Here is a 21,122-nt window from a genome sequence, read left to right as displayed (position 1 = left end):
GGTTAGGGCTCTGCTCACGGCCCAGGCATATGGGTTAGGGTTAGGGCTCTGCTCACGGCCCAGGCATATGGGTTAGGGTTAGGGTTAGGGCTCTGCTCACGGCCCAGGGTTAGGGTTAGGGTTAGGGCTCTGCTCACGGCCCAGGGTTAAGGTTAGGGTTAGGGTTAGGGCTCTGCTCACGGCCCAGGGTTAGGGTTAGGGTTAGGGTTAGGGCTCTGCTCACGGCCCAGGGTTAGGGTTAGGGTTAGGGCTCTGCTCACGGCCCAGGCATATGTGCGGCTGTCATGTTGAGGTCCTTGCTGCAAGTTCTCTGGATGGGTGAAGAGATGGTTATAAATCTTTAGTCTACATTACTGTATGTCAGAGGTCAGCATTTCAGGTACTTTTTCTTCCATCTGCCTCCTCTCTCTATTCTAGCTGGGTGTCTCTCTCTGTCTCTGTCTCTCTCTCTGTCTCTCTCTCTGTCTCTCTCTCTGTCTCTCTCTGTCTCTCTCTCTGTGTGAGGTACAAATCACATTATTATGGAAGCACCTCCTCAAAGAGTATGAATCAGGCTGTTTGAGAAGGTTTGAATCCTAAGCAACCTGCCTACACATAGTTTGAAGTACAGTAGACCAATATAGCTACTGTAGTAGGTCAAAGCTGTGTGCTGGAAAACCTTGGTAGAGCATGGGTGGAATAGGTATTGTGGCGCTCATGTGGATTTCCTTTTATTTTTCGGCATCAGACCATTGCCTACTTCTCACTTAAAACAGATTGTTTCTAATATCTAATAGGGCTGTGACGATAAATCTGAGTGTTTTGTTTCCTTGTCACAATACCAACGAGTATCGCGATACTGGTATCCTCCCAGGCCTAATATCTAACTCTCTGCTCCTTAGGGTGGTGGCTGAGAAGGGAACGGAGGTGATGTTCTCCAAGCCCAGGAAGTGGATCCGTTCGGGGTGTTCAGGGGCGCTGGGGTACGTGGACATCCAGACCCTGGCTGAGGGGACGTGTCGATACGACCTCAACGACACTGACGTGGCCTGGCTGGAGCTCATCAACCACCAGTTCTCTCAGATGGGTCAGTAGATTCACCCCCTCAACTACCGCTGTACAGCGCACTGTGTAGTGTTGACTGTGTCATGGTTCGGCACTGTGGAGTGTTGACTGTGTCATGGTTCGGCACTGTGGAGTGTTGACTGTGTCATGGTTCAGCACTGGAGTGTTGACTGTGTCATGGTTCAGCACTGTGTAGTGTTGACTGTGTCATGGTTCGGCACTGTGGAGTGTTGACTGTGTCATGGTTCAGCACTGGAGTGTTGACTGTGTCATGGTTCAGCACTGTGTAGTGTTGACTGTGTCATGGTTCGGCACTGTGGAGTGTTGACTGTGTCATGGTTCGGCACTGTGTAGTGTTGACTGTGTCATGGTTCAGCACTGTGTAGTGTTGACTGTGTCATGGTTCAGCACTGTGTAGTGTTGACTGTGTCATGGTTCGGCACTGTGTAGTGTTGACTGTGTCATGGTTCGGCACTGTGTAGTGTTGACTGTGTCATGGTTCGGCACTGTGGAGTGTTGACTGTGTCATGGTTCGGCACTGTGTAGTGTTGACTGTGTCATGGTTCGGCACTGTGTAGTGTTGACTGTACCATGGTTCAGCACTGTGTAGTGTTGACTGTGTCATGGTTCGGCACTGTGGAGTGTTGACTGTGTCATGGTTCAGCACTGTGGAGTGTTGACTGTGTCATGGTTCAGCACTGTGTAGTGTTGACTGTGTCATGGTTCAGCACTGTGTAGTGTTGACTGTGTCATGGTTCAGCACTGTGTAGTGTTGACTGTGTCATGGTTCGGCACTGTGTCGTGTTGACTGTGTCATGGTTCGGCACTGTGTCGTGTTGACTGTGTCATGGTTCGGCACTGTGTAGTGTTGACTGTGTCATGGTTCGGCACTGTGTAGTGTTGACTGTGTCATGGTTCGGCACTGTGTAGTGTTGACTGTGTCATGGTTCAGCACTGTGGAGTGTTGACTGTGTCATGGTTCAGCACTGTGGAGTGTTGACTGTGTCATGGTTCAGCACTGTGGAGTGTTGACTGTGTCATGGTTCAGCACTGTGGAGTGTTGACTGTGTCATGGTTCAGCACTGTGGAGTGTTGACTGTGTCATGGTTCAGCACTGTGGAGTGTTGACTGTGTCATGGTTCAGCACTGTGGAGTGTTGACTGTGTCATGGTTCAGCACTGTGGAGTGTTGACTGTGTCATGGTTCAGCACTGTGTAGTGTTGACTGTGTCATGGTTCGGCACTGTGTAGTGTTGACTGTGTCATGGTTCGGCACTGTGTAGTGTTGACTGTGTCATGGTTCGGCACTGTGTAGTGTTGACTGTGTCATGGTTCGGCACTGTGTAGTGTTGACTGTGTCATGGTTCGGCACTGTGTAGTGTTGACTGTGTCATGGTTCGGCACTGTGTAGTGTTGACTGTGTCATGGTTCAGCACTGTGTCGTGTTGACTGTGTCATGGTTCAGCACTGTGTCGTGTTGACTGTGTCATGGTTCAGCACTGTGTCGTGTTGACGGTCTGTTCTCCAGGCATGGTGCTGCTGGACGAGGTGACCATGGAGAGAGGGTTGGGCTCAGACTGTCCTATAATCGATAGATAGTACTATGATACTATAATAGTGCGACATTTTGGCAACAGCATTTGTTCTACTTAACTAGTCAGATGACCTCATCTCTGCGTGCAGTTTTAAGGTCGTTTCTGGAACCATTGCAAACTAGCGTTAGCGCAATGACTGGAAGTCTACAGGAACGACTAGCATGTCACACTATCCCTTTAATGTTATCTGTTCCCCAGGCATAGCTGTGCTGGATGAGACCATCATGGAGAGAGGGTTAGGGGTTAGTCTAGACTGTACTATAATATATATAATAGACCATCATGGAGAGAGGGTTAGGGGTTAGTCTAGACTGTACTATAATAGACCACCATGGAGAGAGGGTTAGGGGTTAGTCTAGACTGTACTATAATATATATAATAGACCACCATGGAGAGAGGGTTAGGGGTTAGTCTAGACTGTACTATAATATATATAATAGACCATCATGGAGAGAGGGTTAGGGGTTAGTATAGACTGGACTATAATATATATAATAGACCATCATGGAGAGAGGGTTAGGGGTTAGTCTAGACTGTACTATAATAGACCATCATGGAGAGAGGGTTAGGGGTTAGTCTAGACTGGACTATAATATATATAATAGACCACCATGGAGAGAGGGTTAGGGGTTAGTCTAGACTGTACTATAATATATATAATAGACCATCATGGAGAGAGGGTTAGGGGTTAGTCTAGACTGTACTATAATAGACCATCATGGAGAGAGGGTTAGGGGTTAGTCTAGACTGGACTATAATATATATATATATATAATAGACCACCATGGAGAGAGGGTTAGGGGTTAGTCTAGACTGTACTATAATATATATAATAGACCATCATGGAGAGAGGGTTAGGGGTTAGTCTAGACTGGACTATAATATATATAATAGACCATCATGGAGAGAGGGTTAGGGGTTAGTCTAGACTGGACTATAATAGACCATCATGGAGAGAGGGTTAGGGGTTAGTCTAGACTGTACTATAATATATATAATAGACCATCATGGAGAGAGGGTTAGGGGTTAGTCTAGACTGTACTATAATATATATAATAGACCATCATGGAGAGAGGGTTAGGGGTTAGTCTAGACTGTACTATAATAGACCATCATGGAGAGAGGGTTAGGGGTTAGTCTAGACTGTACTATAATAGACCATCATGGAGAGAGGGTTAGGGGTTAGTCTAGACTGTACTATAATAGACCATCATGGAGAGAGGGTTAGGGGTTAGTCTAGACTGTACTATAATATATATAATAGACCACCATGGAGAGAGGGTTAGGGGTTAGTCTAGACTGGACTATAATATATATAATAGACCACCATGGAGAGAGGGTTAGGGGTTAGTCTAGACTGTACTATAATAGACCATCATGGAGAGAGGGTTAGGGGTTAGTCTAGACTGGACTATAATATATATAATAGACCATCATGGAGAGAGGGTTAGGGGTTAGTCTAGACTGTACTATAATAGACCATCATGGAGAGAGGGTTAGGGGTTAGTCTAGACTGTACTATAATAGACCACCATGGAGAGAGGGTTAGGGGTTAGTCTAGACTGTACTATAATAGACCACCATGGAGAGAGGGTTAGGGGTTAGTCTAGACTGTACTATAATAGACCATCATGGAGAGAGGGTTAGGGGTTAGTCTAGACTGTACTATAATAGACCACCATGGAGAGAGGGTTAGGGGTTAGTCTAGACTGTACTATAATATATATAATAGACCATCATGGAGAGAGGGTTAGGGGTTAGTCTAGACTGTACTATAATAGACCACCATGGAGAGAGGGTTAGGGGTTAGTCTAGACTGTACTATAATATATATAATAGACCACCATGGAGAGAGGGTTAGGGGTTAGTCTAGACTGGACTATAATATATATAATAGACCATCATGGAGAGAGGGTTAGGGGTTAGTCTAGACTGTACTATAATATATATAATAGACCATCATGGAGAGAGGGTTAGGGGTTAGTCTAGACTGGACTATAATATATATATAATAGACCACCATGGAGAGAGGGTTAGGGGTTAGTCTAGACTGTACTATAATATATATAATAGACCATCATGGAGAGAGGGTTAGGGGTTAGTCTAGACTGGACTATAATATATATAATAGACCATCATGGAGAGAGGGTTAGGGGTTAGTCTAGACTGGACTATAATAGACCACCATGGAGAGAGGGTTAGGGGTTAGTCTAGACTGTACTATAATAGACCACCATGGAGAGAGGGTTAGGGGTTAGTCTAGACTGTACTATAATAGACCATCATGGAGAGAGGGTTAGGGGTTAGTCTAGACTGGACTATAATAGGCCATCATGGAGAGAGGGTTAGGGGTTAGTCTAGACTGTACTATAATAGACCACCATGGAGAGAGGGTTAGGGGTTAGTCTAGACTGTACTATAATATATATAATAGACCATCATGGAGAGAGGGTTAGGGGTTAGTCTAGACTGTACTATAATAGACCACCATGGAGAGAGGGTTAGGGGTTAGTCTAGATTGTACTATAATATATATAATAGACCACCATGGAGAGAGGGTTAGGGGTTAGTCTAGACTGGACTATAATATATATAATAGACCATCATGGAGAGAGGGTTAGGGGTTAGTCTAGACTGTACTATAATATATATAATAGACCATCATGGAGAGAGGGTTAGGGGTTAGTCTAGACTGGACTATAATAGACCACCATGGAGAGAGGGTTAGGGGTTAGTCTAGACTGGACTATAATAGGCCATCATGGAGAGAGGGTTAGGGGTTAGTCTAGACTGGACTATAATATATATAATAGACCACCATGGAGAGAGGGTTAGGGGTTAGTCTAGACTGTACTATAATAGACCATCATGGAGAGAGGGTTAGGGGTTAGTCTAGACTGTACTATAATAGACCATCATGGAGAGAGGGTTAGGGGTTAGTCTAGACTGGACTATAATAGACCACCATGGAGAGAGGGTTAGGGGTTAGTCTAGACTGTACTATAATATATATAATAGACCACCATGGAGAGAGGGTTAGGGGTTAGTCTAGACTGTACTATAATATATATAATAGACCATGGAGAGAGGGTTAGGGGTTAGTCTAGACTGGACTATAATATATATAATAGACCATCATGGAGAGAGGGTTAGGGGTTAGTCTAGACTGGACTATAATAGACCATCATGGAGAGAGGGTTAGGGGTTAGTCTAGACTGGACTATAATAGACCATCATGGAGAGAGGGTTATGGGTTAGTCTAGACTGTACTATAATAGACCATCATGGAGAGAGGGTTAGGGGTTAGTCTAGACTGTACTATAATATATAATAGACCACCATGGAGAGAGGGTTAGGGGTTAGTCTAGACTGGACTATAATATATATAATAGACCACCATGGAGAGAGGGTTAGGGGTTAGTCTAGACTGTACTATAATAGACCATCATGGAGAGAGGGTTAGGGGTTAGTCTAGACTGTACTATAATATATATAATAGACCATCATGGAGAGAGGGTTAGGGGTTAGTCTAGACTGTACTATAATAGACCATCATGGAGAGAGGGTTAGGGGTTAGTCTAGACTGGACTATAATATATATATAATAGACCATCATGGAGAGAGGGTTAGGGGTTAGTCTAGACTGGACTATAATATATATAATAGACCACCATGGAGAGAGGGTTAGGGGTTAGTCTAGACTGGACTATAATATATATAATAGACCATCATGGAGAGAGGGTTAGGGGTTAGTCTAGACTGTACTATAATATATATAATAGACCATCATGGAGAGAGGGTTAGGGGTTAGTCTAGACTGTACTATAATAGACCATCATGGAGAGAGGGTTAGGGGTTAGTCTAGACTGTACTATAATATATATAATAGACCATCATGGAGAGAGGGTTAGGGGTTAGTCTAGACTGTACTATAATAGACCATCATGGAGAGAGGGTTAGGGGTTAGTCTAGACTGTACTATAATATATAATAGACCACCATGGAGAGAGGGTTAGGGGTTAGTCTAGACTGGACTATAATATATATAATAGACCATCATGGAGAGAGGGTTAGGGGTTAGTCTAGACTGTACTATAATAGACCATCATGGAGAGAGGGTTAGGGGTTAGTCTAGACTGTACTATAATATATATAATAGACCATCATGGAGAGAGGGTTAGGGGTTAGTCTAGACTGTACTATAATATATATAATAGACCATCATGGAGAGAGGGTTAGGGGTTAGTCTAGACTGTACTATAATATATATAATAGACCATCATGGAGAGAGGGTTAGGGGTTAGTCTAGACTGTACTATAATAGACCACCATGGAGAGAGGGTTAGGGGTTAGTCTAGACTGTACTATAATAGACCATCATGGAGAGAGGGTTAGGGGTTAGTCTAGACTGTACTATAATATATATAATAGACCATCATGGAGAGAGGGTTAGGGGTTAGTCTAGACTGTACTATAATATACCATCATGGAGAGAGGGTTAGGGGTTAGTCTAGACTGGACTATAATATATATAATAGACCATCATGGAGAGAGGGTTAGGGGTTAGTCTAGACTGTACTATAATAGACCATCATGGAGAGAGGGTTAGGGGTTAGTCTAGACTGGACTATAATATATATAATAGACCACCATGGAGAGAGGGTTAGGGGTTAGTCTAGACTGTACTATAATATATATAATAGACCATCATGGAGAGAGGGTTAGGGGTTAGTCTAGACTGTACTATAATAGACCACCATGGAGAGAGGGTTAGGGGTTAGTCTAGACTGTACTATAATAGACCATCATGGAGAGAGGGTTAGGGGTTAGTCTAGACTGGACTATAATATATATAATAGACCACCATGGAGAGAGGGTTAGGGGTTAGTCTAGACTGTACTATAATATATATAATAGACCATCATGGAGAGAGGGTTAGGGGTTAGTCTAGACTGTACTATAATAGACCACCATGGAGAGAGGGTTAGGGGTTAGTCTAGACTGTACTATAATAGACCACCATGGAGAGAGGGTTAGGGGTTAGTCTAGACTGTACTATAATATATATAATAGACCATCATGGAGAGAGGGTTAGGGGTTAGTCTAGACTGGACTATAATATATATAATAGACCATCATGGAGAGAGGGTTAGGGGTTAGTCTAGACTGTACTATAATATATATAATAGACCATCATGGAGAGAGGGTTAGGGGTTAGTCTAGACTGGACTATAATATATATAATAGACCATCATGGAGAGAGGGTTAGGGGTTAGTCTAGACTGTACTATAATATATATAATAGACCATCATGGAGAGAGGGTTAGGGGTTAGTCTAGACTGGACTATAATATATATAATAGACCATCATGGAGAGAGGGTTAGGGGTTAGTCTAGACTGGACTATAATATATATAATAGACCACCATGGAGAGAGGGTTAGGGGTTAGTCTAGACTGGACTATAATATATATAATAGACCATCATGGAGAGAGGGTTAGGGGTTAGTCTAGACTGTACTATAATATATATAATAGACCATCATGGAGAGAGGGTTAGGGGTTAGTCTAGACTGTACTATAATAGACCATCATGGAGAGAGGGTTAGGGGTTAGTCTAGACTGTACTATAATATATATAATAGACCATCATGGAGAGAGGGTTAGGGGTTAGTCTAGACTGTACTATAATAGACCATCATGGAGAGAGGGTTAGGGGTTAGTCTAGACTGTACTATAATATATAATAGACCACCATGGAGAGAGGGTTAGGGGTTAGTCTAGACTGGACTATAATATATATAATAGACCATCATGGAGAGAGGGTTAGGGGTTAGTCTAGACTGTACTATAATAGACCATCATGGAGAGAGGGTTAGGGGTTAGTCTAGACTGTACTATAATATATATAATAGACCATCATGGAGAGAGGGTTAGGGGTTAGTCTAGACTGTACTATAATATATATAATAGACCATCATGGAGAGAGGGTTAGGGGTTAGTCTAGACTGTACTATAATATATATAATAGACCATCATGGAGAGAGGGTTAGGGGTTAGTCTAGACTGTACTATAATATACCACCATGGAGAGAGGGTTAGGGGTTAGTCTAGACTGTACTATAATAGACCATCATGGAGAGAGGGTTAGGGGTTAGTCTAGACTGTACTATAATATATATAATAGACCATCATGGAGAGAGGGTTAGGGGTTAGTCTAGACTGTACTATAATATACCATCATGGAGAGAGGGTTAGGGGTTAGTCTAGACTGGACTATAATATATATAATAGACCATCATGGAGAGAGGGTTAGGGGTTAGTCTAGACTGTACTATAATAGACCATCATGGAGAGAGGGTTAGGGGTTAGTCTAGACTGGACTATAATATATATAATAGACCACCATGGAGAGAGGGTTAGGGGTTAGTCTAGACTGTACTATAATATATATAATAGACCATCATGGAGAGAGGGTTAGGGGTTAGTCTAGACTGTACTATAATAGACCACCATGGAGAGAGGGTTAGGGGTTAGTCTAGACTGTACTATAATAGACCACCATGGAGAGAGGGTTAGGGGTTAGTCTAGACTGTACTATAATATATATAATAGACCATCATGGAGAGAGGGTTAGGGGTTAGTCTAGACTGGACTATAATATATATAATAGACCATCATGGAGAGAGGGTTAGGGGTTAGTCTAGACTGTACTATAATATATATAATAGACCATCATGGAGAGAGGGTTAGGGGTTAGTCTAGACTGTACTATAATATATATAATAGACCATCATGGAGAGAGGGTTAGGGGTTAGTCTAGACTGGACTATAATATATATAATAGACCATCATGGAGAGAGGGTTAGGGGTTAGTCTAGACTGTACTATAATATATATAATAGACCATCATGGAGAGAGGGTTAGGGGTTAGTCTAGACTGGACTATAATATATATAATAGACCATCATGGAGAGAGGGTTAGGGGTTAGTCTAGACTGTACTATAATATATATAATAGACCATCATGGAGAGAGGGTTAGGGGTTAGTCTAGACTGGACTATAATATATATAATAGACCACCATGGAGAGAGGGTTAGGGGTTAGTCTAGACTGTACTATAATAGACCACCATGGAGAGAGGGTTAGGGGTTAGTCTAGACTGGACTATAATATATATAATAGACCATCATGGAGAGAGGGTTAGGGGTTAGTCTAGACTGGACTATAATATATATAATAGACCATCATGGAGAGAGGGTTAGGGGTTAGTCTAGACTGGACTATAATATATATAATAGACCATCATGGAGAGAGGGTTAGGGGTTAGTCTAGACTGTACTATAATAGACCACCATGGAGAGAGGGTTAGGGGTTAGTCTAGACTGTTCTATAATATATATAATAGACCACCATGGAGAGAGGGTTAGGGGTTAGTCTAGACTGGACTATAATAGACCACCATGGAGAGAGGGTTAGGGGTTAGTCTAGACTGTACTATAATAGACCACCATGGAGAGAGGGTTAGGGGTTAGTCTAGACTGTACTATAATATATATAATAGACCACCATGGAGAGAGGGTTAGGGGTTAGTCTAGACTGTACTATAATAGACCACCATGGAGAGAGGGTTAGGGGTTAGTCTAGACTGTACTATAATATATATAATAGACCATCATGGAGAGAGGGTTAGGGGTTAGTCTAGACTGTACTATAATATATATAATAGACCATCATGGAGAGAGGGTTAGGGGTTAGTCTAGACTGGACTATAATATATATAATAGACCATCATGGAGAGAGGGTTAGGGGTTAGTCTAGACTGTACTATAATATATATAATAGACCATCATGGAGAGAGGGTTAGGGGTTAGTCTAGACTGGACTATAATTTATATAATAGACCATCATGGAGAGAGGGTTAGGGGTTAGTCTAGACTGTACTATAATATATATAATAGACCATCATGGAGAGAGGGTTAGGGGTTAGTCTAGACTGGACTATAATATATATAATAGACCACCATGGAGAGAGGGTTAGGGGTTAGTCTAGACTGTACTATAATAGACCACCATGGAGAGAGGGTTAGGGGTTAGTCTAGACTGGACTATAATATATATAATAGACCATCATGGAGAGAGGGTTAGGGGTTAGTCTAGACTGGACTATAATATATATAATAGACCATCATGGAGAGAGGGTTAGGGGTTAGTCTAGACTGGACTATAATATATATAATAGACCATCATGGAGAGAGGGTTAGGGGTTAGTCTAGACTGTACTATAATAGACCACCATGGAGAGAGGGTTAGGGGTTAGTCTAGACTGTTCTATAATATATATAATAGACCACCATGGAGAGAGGGTTAGGGGTTAGTCTAGACTGGACTATAATAGACCACCATGGAGAGAGGGTTAGGGGTTAGTCTAGACTGTACTATAATAGACCACCATGGAGAGAGGGTTAGGGGTTAGTCTAGACTGTACTATAATATATATAATAGACCACCATGGAGAGAGGGTTAGTGGTTAGTCTAGACTGTACTATAATAGACCACCATGGAGAGAGGGTTAGGGGTTAGTCTAGACTGTACTATAATAGACCACCATGGAGAGAGGGTTAGGGGTTAGTCTAGACTGTACTATAATATATATAATAGACCACCATGGAGAGAGGGTTAGGGGTTAGTCTAGACTGTACTATAATAGACCACCATGGAGAGAGGGTTAGGGGTTAGTCTAGACTGGACTATAATATATATATAATAGACCATCATGGAGAGAGGGTTAGGGGTTAGTCTAGACTGGACTATAATATATATAATAGACCATCATGGAGAGAGGGTTAGGGGTTAGTCTAGACTGTACTATAATATATATAATAGACCATCATGGAGAGAGGGTTAGGGGTTAGTCTAGACTGTACTATAATAGACCACCATGGAGAGAGGGTTAGGGGTTAGTCTAGACTGGACTATAATATACCACCATGGAGAGAGGGTTAGGGGTTAGTCTAGACTGTACTATAATATATATAATAGACCACCATGGAGAGAGGGTTAGGGGTTAGTCTAGACTGTACTATAATATATATAATAGACCATCATGGAGAGAGGGTTAGGGGTTAGTATAGACTGGACTATAATATATATAATAGACCACCATGGAGAGAGGGTTAGGGGTTAGTCTAGACTGTACTATAATAGACCATCATGGAGAGAGGGTTAGGGGTTAGTCTAGACTGGACTATAATATATATAATAGACCACCATGGAGAGAGGGTTAGGGGTTAGTCTAGACTGTACTATAATATATATAATAGACCACCATGGAGAGAGGGTTAGGGGTTAGTCTAGACTGTACTATAATAGACCATCATGGAGAGAGGGTTAGGGGTTAGTCTAGACTGTACTATAATATATATAATAGACCACCATGGAGAGAGGGTTAGGGGTTAGTCTAGACTGGACTATAATATATATATAATAGACCATCATGGAGAGAGGGTTAGGGGTTAGTCTAGACTGTACTATAATATATATAATAGACCATCATGGAGAGAGGGTTAGGGGTTAGTCTAGACTGTACTATAATATATATAATAGACCACCATGGAGAGAGGGTTAGGGGTTAGTCTAGACTGTACTATAATATATATAATAGACCACCATGGAGAGAGGGTTAGGGGTTAGTCTAGACTGTACTATAATAGACCATCATGGAGAGAGGGTTAGGGGTTAGTCTAGACTGGACTATAATATATATATATAATAGACCATCATGGAGAGAGGGTTAGGGGTTAGTCTAGACTGGACTATAATATATATAATAGACCATCATGGAGAGAGGGTTAGGGGTTAGTCTAGACTGTACTATAATAGACCATCATGGAGAGAGGGTTAGGGGTTAGTCTAGACTGTACTATAATAGACCATCATGGAGAGAGGGTTAGGGGTTAGTCTAGACTGGACTATAATATATATAATAGACCACCATGGAGAGAGGGTTAGGGGTTAGTCTAGACTGTACTATAATATATATAATAGACCACCATGGAGAGAGGGTTAGGGGTTAGTCTAGACTGTACTATAATAGACCATCATGGAGAGAGGGTTAGGGGTTAGTCTAGACTGTACTATAATATATATAATAGACCACCATGGAGAGAGGGTTAGGGGTTAGTCTAGACTGGACTATAATATATATATAATAGACCATCATGGAGAGAGGGTTAGGGGTTAGTCTAGACTGTACTATAATATATATAATAGACCATCATGGAGAGAGGGTTAGGAGTTAGTCTAGACTGTACTATAATATATATAATAGACCACCATGGAGAGAGGGTTAGGGGTTAGTCTAGACTGTACTATAATATATATAATAGACCACCATGGAGAGAGGGTTAGGGGTTAGTCTAGACTGTACTATAATAGACCATCATGGAGAGAGGGTTAGGGGTTAGTCTAGACTGGACTATAATATATATATAATAGACCATCATGGAGAGAGGGTTAGGGGTTAGTCTAGACTGGACTATAATATATATAATAGACCATCATGGAGAGAGGGTTAGGGGTTAGTCTAGACTGTACTATAATAGACCATCATGGAGAGAGGGTTAGGGGTTAGTCTAGACTGTACTATAATAGACCATCATGGAGAGAGGGTTAGGGGTTAGTCTAGACTGGACTATAATAGACCACCATGGAGAGAGGGTTAGGGGTTAGTCTAGACTGGACTATAATATACCACCATGGAGAGAGGGTTAGGGGTTAGTCTAGACTGGACTATAATATATATAATATACCACCATGGAGAGAGGGTTAGGGGTTAGTCTAGACTGTACTATAATATATATAATAGACCATCATGGAGAGAGGGTTAGGGGTTAGTCTAGACTGGACTATAATATATATAATAGACCATCATGGAGAGAGGGTTAGGGGTTAGTCTAGACTGTACTATAATATATATAATAGACCACCATGGAGAGAGGGTTAGGGGTTAGTCTAGACTGTACTATAATATATATAATAGACCACCATGGAGAGAGGGTTAGGGGTTAGTCTAGACTGGACTATAATATATATAATAGACCACCATGGAGAGAGGGTTAGGGGTTAGTCTAGACTGTACTATAATATATATAATAGACCACCATGGAGAGAGGGTTAGGGGTTAGTCTAGACTGTACTATAATATATATAATAGACCACCATGGAGAGAGGGTTAGGGGTTAGTCTAGACTGTACTATAATATATATAATAGACCATCATGGAGAGAGGGTTAGGGGTTAGTATAGACTGGACTATAATATATATAATAGACCACCATGGAGAGAGGGTTAGGGGTTAGTCTAGACTGTACTATAATAGACCATCATGGAGAGAGGGTTAGGGGTTAGTCTAGACTGTACTATAATAGACCACCATGGAGAGAGGGTTAGGGGTTAGTCTAGACTGTACTATAATATATATAATAGACCACCATGGAGAGAGGGTTAGGGGTTAGTCTAGACTGTACTATAATAGACCACCATGGAGAGAGGGTTAGGGGTTAGTCTAGACTGGACTATAATATATATAATAGACCATCATGGAGAGAGGGTTAGGGGTTAGTCTAGACTGGACTATAATATATATAATAGACCATCATGGAGAGAGGGTTAGGGGTTAGTCTAGACTGGACTATAATATATATAATAGACCATCATGGAGAGAGGGTTAGGGGTTAGTCTAGACTGGACTATAATATATATAATAGACCATCATGGAGAGAGGGTTAGGGGTTAGTCTAGACTGTACTATAATATATATAATAGACCATCATGGAGAGAGGGTTAGGGGTTAGTCTAGACTGTACTATAATAGACCACCATGGAGAGAGGGTTAGGGGTTAGTCTAGACTGGACTATAATATACCACCATGGAGAGAGGGTTAGGGGTTAGTCTAGACTGTACTATAATATATATAATAGACCACCATGGAGAGAGGGTTAGGGGTTAGTCTAGACTGTACTATAATATATATAATAGACCATCATGGAGAGAGGGTTAGGGGTTAGTATAGACTGGACTATAATATATATAATAGACCACCATGGAGAGAGGGTTAGGGGTTAGTCTAGACTGTACTATAATAGACCATCATGGAGAGAGGGTTAGGGGTTAGTCTAGACTGGACTATAATATATATAATAGACCACCATGGAGAGAGGGTTAGGGGTTAGTCTAGACTGTACTATAATATATATAATAGACCACCATGGAGAGAGGGTTAGGGGTTAGTCTAGACTGTACTATAATAGACCATCATGGAGAGAGGGTTAGGGGTTAGTCTAGACTGTACTATAATATATATAATAGACCACCATGGAGAGAGGGTTAGGGGTTAGTCTAGACTGGACTATAATATATATATAATAGACCATCATGGAGAGAGGGTTAGGGGTTAGTCTAGACTGTACTATAATATATATAATAGACCATCATGGAGAGAGGGTTAGGGGTTAGTCTAGACTGTACTATAATATATATAATAGACCACCATGGAGAGAGGGTTAGGGGTTAGTCTAGACTGTACTATAATATATATAATAGACCACCATGGAGAGAGGGTTAGGGGTTAGTCTAGACTGTACTATAATAGACCATCATGGAGAGAGGGTTAGGGGTTAGTCTAGACTGGACTATAATATATATATAATAGACCATCATGGAGAGAGGGTTAGGGGTTAGTCTAGACTGGACTATAATAGACCATCATGGAGAGAGGGTTAGGGGTTAGTCTAGACTGTACTATAATATATATAATAGACCACCATGGAGAGAGGGTTAGGGGTTAGTCTAGACTGGACTATAATATATATATAATAGACCATCATGGAGAGAGGGTTAGGGGTTAGTCTAGACTGTACTATAATATATATAATAGACCATCATGGAGAGAGGGTTAGGGGTTAGTCTAGACTGTACTATAATATATATAATAGACCACCATGGAGAGAGGGTTAGGGGTTAGTCTAGACTGGACTATAATATATATAATAGACCACCATGGAGAGAGGGTTAGGGGTTAGTCTAGACTGTACTATAATAGACCACCATGGAGAGAGGGTTAGGGGTTAGTCTAGACTGGACTATAATAGACCACCATGGAGAGAGGGTTAGGGGTTAGTCTAGACTGTACTATAATAGACCATCATGGAGAGAGGGTTAGGGGTTAGTCTAGACTGTGCTATAATAGACCATCATGGAGAGAGGGTTAGGGGTTAGTCTAGACTGGACTATAATAGACCACCATGGAGAGAGGGTTAGGGGTTAGTCTAGACTGGACTATAATAGACCACCATGGAGAGAGGGTTAGGGGTTAGTCTAGACTGGACTATAATAGACCATCATGGAGAGAGGGTTAGGGGTTAGTCTAGACTGTACTATAATATATATAATAGACCATCATGGAGAGAGGGTTAGGGGTTAGTCTAGACTGGACTATAATATATATAATAGACCACCATGGAGAGAGGGTTAGGGGTTAGTCTAGACTGTACTATAATAGACCATCATGGAGAGAGGGTTAGGGGTTAGTCTAGACTGTACTATAATATATATAATAGACCATCATGGAGAGAGGGTTAGGGGTTAGTCTAGACTGGACTATAATAGACCATCATGGAGAGAGGGTTAGGGGTTAGTCTAGACTGTACTATAATATATATAATAGACCATCATGGAGAGAGGGTTAGGGGTTAGTCTAGACTGTACTATAATATATATAATAGACCATCATGGAGAGAGGGTTAGGGGTTAGTCTAGACTGTACTATAATATATATAATAGACCATCATGGAGAGAGGGTTAGGGGTTAGTCTAGACTGTACTATAATATATATAATAGACCATCATGGAGAGAGGGTTAGGGGTTAGTCTAGACTGGACTATAATATATATAATAGACCATCATGGAGAGAGGGTTAGGGGTTAGTCTAGACTGGACTATAATATATATAATAGACCACCATGGAGAGAGGGTTAGGGGTTAGTCTACACTGGACTATAATATATATAATAGACCATCATGGAGAGAGGGTTAGGGGTTAGTCTAGACTGTACTATAATAGACCATCATGGAGAGAGGGTTAGGGGTTAGTCTAGACTGTACTATAATAGACCACCATGGAGAGAGGGTTAGGGGTTAGTCTAGACTGTACTATAATAGACCACCATGGAGAGAGGGTTAGGGGTTAGTCTAGACTGTACTATAATAGACCACCATGGAGAGAGGGTTAGGGGTTAGTCTAGACTGGACTATAATATATATAATAGACCATCATGGAGAGAGGGTTAGGGGTTAGTCTAGACTGTACTATAATATATATAATAGACCATCATGGAGAGAGGGTTAGGAGTTAGTCTAGACTGTACTATAATATATATAATAGACCATCATGGAGAGAGGGTTAGGGGTTAGTCTAGACTGTACTATAATATATATAATAGACCATCATGGAGAGAGGGTTAGGGGTTAGTCTAGACTGTACTATAATATATATAATAGACCATCATGGAGAGAGGGTTAGGGGTTAGTCTAGACTGGACTATAATATACCACCATGGAGAGAGGGTTAGGGGTTAGTCTAGACTGGACTATAATATATATAATAGACCATCATGGAGAGAGGGTTAGGGGTTAGTCTAGACTGTACTATAATATATATAATAGACCATCATGGAGAGAGGGTTAGGGGTTAGTCTAGACTGTACTATAATATATATAATAGACCATCATGGAGAGAGGGTTAGGGGTTAGTCTAGACTGTACTATAATAGACCATCATGGAGAGAGGGTTAGGGGTTAGTCTAGACTGTACTATAATATATATAATAGACCACCATGGAGAGAGGGTTAGGGGTTAGTCTAGACTGGACTATAATATATATAATAGACCACCATGGAGAGAGGGTTAGGGGTTAGTCTAGACTGGACTATAATATATATAATAGACCACCATGGAGAGAGGGTTAGGGGTTAGTCTAGACTGGACTATAATATATATAATAGACCATCATGGAGAGAGGGTTAGGGGTTAGTCTAGACTGTACTATAATAGACCACCATGGAGAGAGGGTTAGGGGTTAGTCTAGACTGTACTATAATAGACCACCATGGAGAGAGGGTTAGGGGTTAGTCTAGACTGTACTATAATAGACCACCATGGAGAGAGGGTTAGGGGTTAGTCTAGACTGTACTATAATAGACCACCATGGAGAGAGGGTTAGGGGTTAGTCTAGACTGGACTATAATATATATAATAGACCATCATGGAGAGAGGGTTAGGGGTTAGTCTAGACTGTACTATAATATATATAATAGACCATCATGGAGAGAGGGTTAGGAGTTAGTCTAGACTGTACTATAATATATATAATAGACCATCATGGAGAGAGGGTTAGGGGTTAGTCTAGACTGTACTATAATATATATAATAGACCATCATGGAGAGAGGGTTAGGGGTTAGTCTAGACTGTACTATAATATATATAATAGACCATCATGGAGAGAGGGTTAGGGGTTAGTCTAGACTGGACTATAATATACCACCATGGAGAGAGGGTTAGGGGTTAGTCTAGACTGGACTATAATATATATAATAGACCATCATGGAGAGAGGGTTAGGGGTTAGTCTAGACTGTACTATAATATATATAATAGACCATCATGGAGAGAGGGTTAGGGGTTAGTCTAGACTGTACTATAATATATATAATAGACCATCATGGAGAGAGGGTTAGGGGTTAGTCTAGACTGGACTATAATATATATAATAGACCACCATGGAGAGAGGGTTAGGGGTTAGTCTAGACTGTACTATAATAGACCACCATGGAGAGAGGGTTAGGGGTTAGTCTAGACTGGACTATAATAGACCACCATGGAGAGAGGGTTAGGGGTTAGTCTAGACTGTACTATAATAGACCATCATGGAGAGAGGGTTAGGGGTTAGTCTAGACTGTACTATAATAGACCATCATGGAGAGAGGGTTAGGGGTTAGTCTAGACTGGACTATAATAGACCACCATGGAGAGAGGGTTAGGGGTTAGTCTAGACTGGACTATAATAGACCACCATGGAGAGAGGGTTAGGGGTTAGTCTAGACTGGACTATAATAGACCATCATGGAGAGAGGGTTAGGGGTTAGTCTAGACTGTACTATAATATATATAATAGACCATCATGGAGAGAGGGTTAGGGGTTAGTCTAGACTGGACTATAATATATATAATAGACCACCATGGAGAGAGGGTTAGGGGTTAGTCTAGACTGTACTATAATAGACCATCATGGAGAGAGGGTTAGGGGTTAGTCTAGACTGTACTATAATATATATAATAGACCATCATGGAGAGAGGGTTAGGGGTTAGTCTAGACTGGACTATAATAGACCATCATGGAGAGAGGGTTAGGGGTTAGTCTAGACTGTACTATAATATATATAATAGACCATCATGGAGAGAGGGTTAGGGGTTAGTCTAGACTGTACTATAATATATATAATAGACCATCATGGAGAGAGGGTTAGGGGTTAGTCTAGACTGTACTATAATATATATAATAGACCATCATGGAGAGAGGGTTAGGGGTTAGTCTAGACTGTACTATAATATATATAATAGACCATCATGGAGAGAGGGTTAGGGGTTAGTCTAGACTGGACTATAATATATATAATAGACCATCATGGAGAGAGGGTTAGGGGTTAGTCTAGACTGGACTATAATATATATAATAGACCACCATGGAGAGAGGGTTAGGGGTTAGTCTACACTGGACTATAATATATATAATAGACCATCATGGAGAGAGGGTTAGGGGTTAGTCTAGACTGTACTATAATAGACCATCATGGAGAGAGGGTTAGGGGTTAGTCTAGACTGGACTATAATAGACCATCATGGAGAGAGGGTTAGGGGTTAGTCTAGACTGTACTATAATAGACCATCATGGAGAGAGGGTTAGGGGTTAGTCTAGACTGTACTATAATAGACCATCATGGAGAGAGGGTTAGGGGTTAGTCTAGACTGGACTATAATATATATAATAGACCATCATGGAGAGAGGGTTAGGGGTTAGTCTAGACTGTACTATAATATATATAATAGACCACCATGGAGAGAGGGTTAGGGGTTAGTCTAGACTGTACTATAATATATATAATAGACCATCATGGAGAGAGGGTTAGGGGTTAGTCTAGACTGGACTATAATAGACCATCATGGAGAGAGGGTTAGGGGTTAGTCTAGACTGTACTATAATATATATAATAGACCATCATGGAGAGAGGGTTAGGGGTTAGTCTAGACTGGACTATAATATATATAATAGACCACCATGGAGAGAGGGTTAGGGGTTAGTCTAGACTGTACTATAATAGACCACCATGGAGAGAGGGTTAGGGGTTAGTCTAGACTGGACTATAATAGACCACCATGGAGAGAGGGTTAGGGGTTAGTCTAGACTGTACTATAATAGACCATCATGGAGAGAGGGTTAGGGGTTAGTCTAGACTGTACTATAATAGACCATCATGGAGAGAGGGTTAGGGGTTAGTCTAGACTGGACTATAATAGACCACCATGGAGAGAGGGTTAGGGGTTAGTCTAGACTGGACTATAATAGACCACCATGGAGAGAGGGTTAGGGGTTAGTCTAGACTGGACTATAATAGACCATCATGGAGAGAGGGTTAGGGGTTAGTCTAGACTGTACTATAATATATATAATAGACCATCATGGAGAGAGGGTTAGGGGTTAGTCTAGACTGGACTATAATATATATAATAGACCACCATGGAGAGAGGGTTAGGGGTTAGTCTAGACTGTACTATAATAGACCATCATGGAGAGAGGGTTAGGGGTTAGTCTAGACTGTACTATAATATATATAATAGACCATCATGGAGAGAGGGTTAGGGGTTAGTCTAGACTGGACTATAATAGACCATCATGGAGAGAGGGTTAGGGGTTAGTCTAGACTGTACTATAATATATATAATAGACCATCATGGAGAGAGGGTTAGGGGTTAGTCTAGACTGTACTATAATATATATAATAGACCATCATGGAGAGAGGGTTAGGGGTTAGTCTAGACTGTACTATAATATATATAATAGACCATCATGGAGAGAGGGTTAGGGGTTAGTCTAGACTGTACTATAATATATATAATAGACCATCATGGAGAGAGGGTTAGGGGTTAGTCTAGACTGGACTATAATATATATAATAGACCATCATGGAGAGAGGGTTAGGGGTTAGTCTAGACTGGACTATAATATATATAATAGACCACCATGGAGAGAGGGTTAGGGGTTAGTCTACACTGGACTATAATATATATAATAGACCATCATGGAGAGAGGGTTAGGGGTTAGTCTAGACTGTACTATAATAGACCATCATGGAGAGAGGGTTAGGGG

The 21,122-nt window shown here is 41.1% G+C and overlaps 1 protein-coding gene across 1 annotated transcript in view; it reads left to right on the top strand.

Moving 5' to 3' along the window:
* Positions 1-881: 881 nt before the first annotated feature.
* LOC311103038 (protein Jade-1-like) overlaps positions 882-21,122 on the top strand; it is a gene marked incomplete at both ends in the record, with an annotated part of 78,317 nt that continues 58,076 nt past the window's right edge. The window contains one exon of the mRNA XM_084144530.1: positions 882-1,066. Within this exon, the coding sequence (XP_084000656.1) occupies positions 882-1,066 (185 nt within the window). The remainder of the gene's footprint in view (positions 1,067-21,122) is intronic.

This window comes from Coregonus lavaretus (assembly GCF_964263955.1).
Source record: "Coregonus lavaretus genome assembly, chromosome: 27".
Taxonomy (NCBI): Eukaryota; Metazoa; Chordata; class Actinopteri; order Salmoniformes; family Salmonidae; genus Coregonus; species Coregonus lavaretus.
The sequence above is the reverse complement of the archived record's forward strand: the minus strand, read 5'-3'. Positions and strand labels throughout refer to the sequence as shown.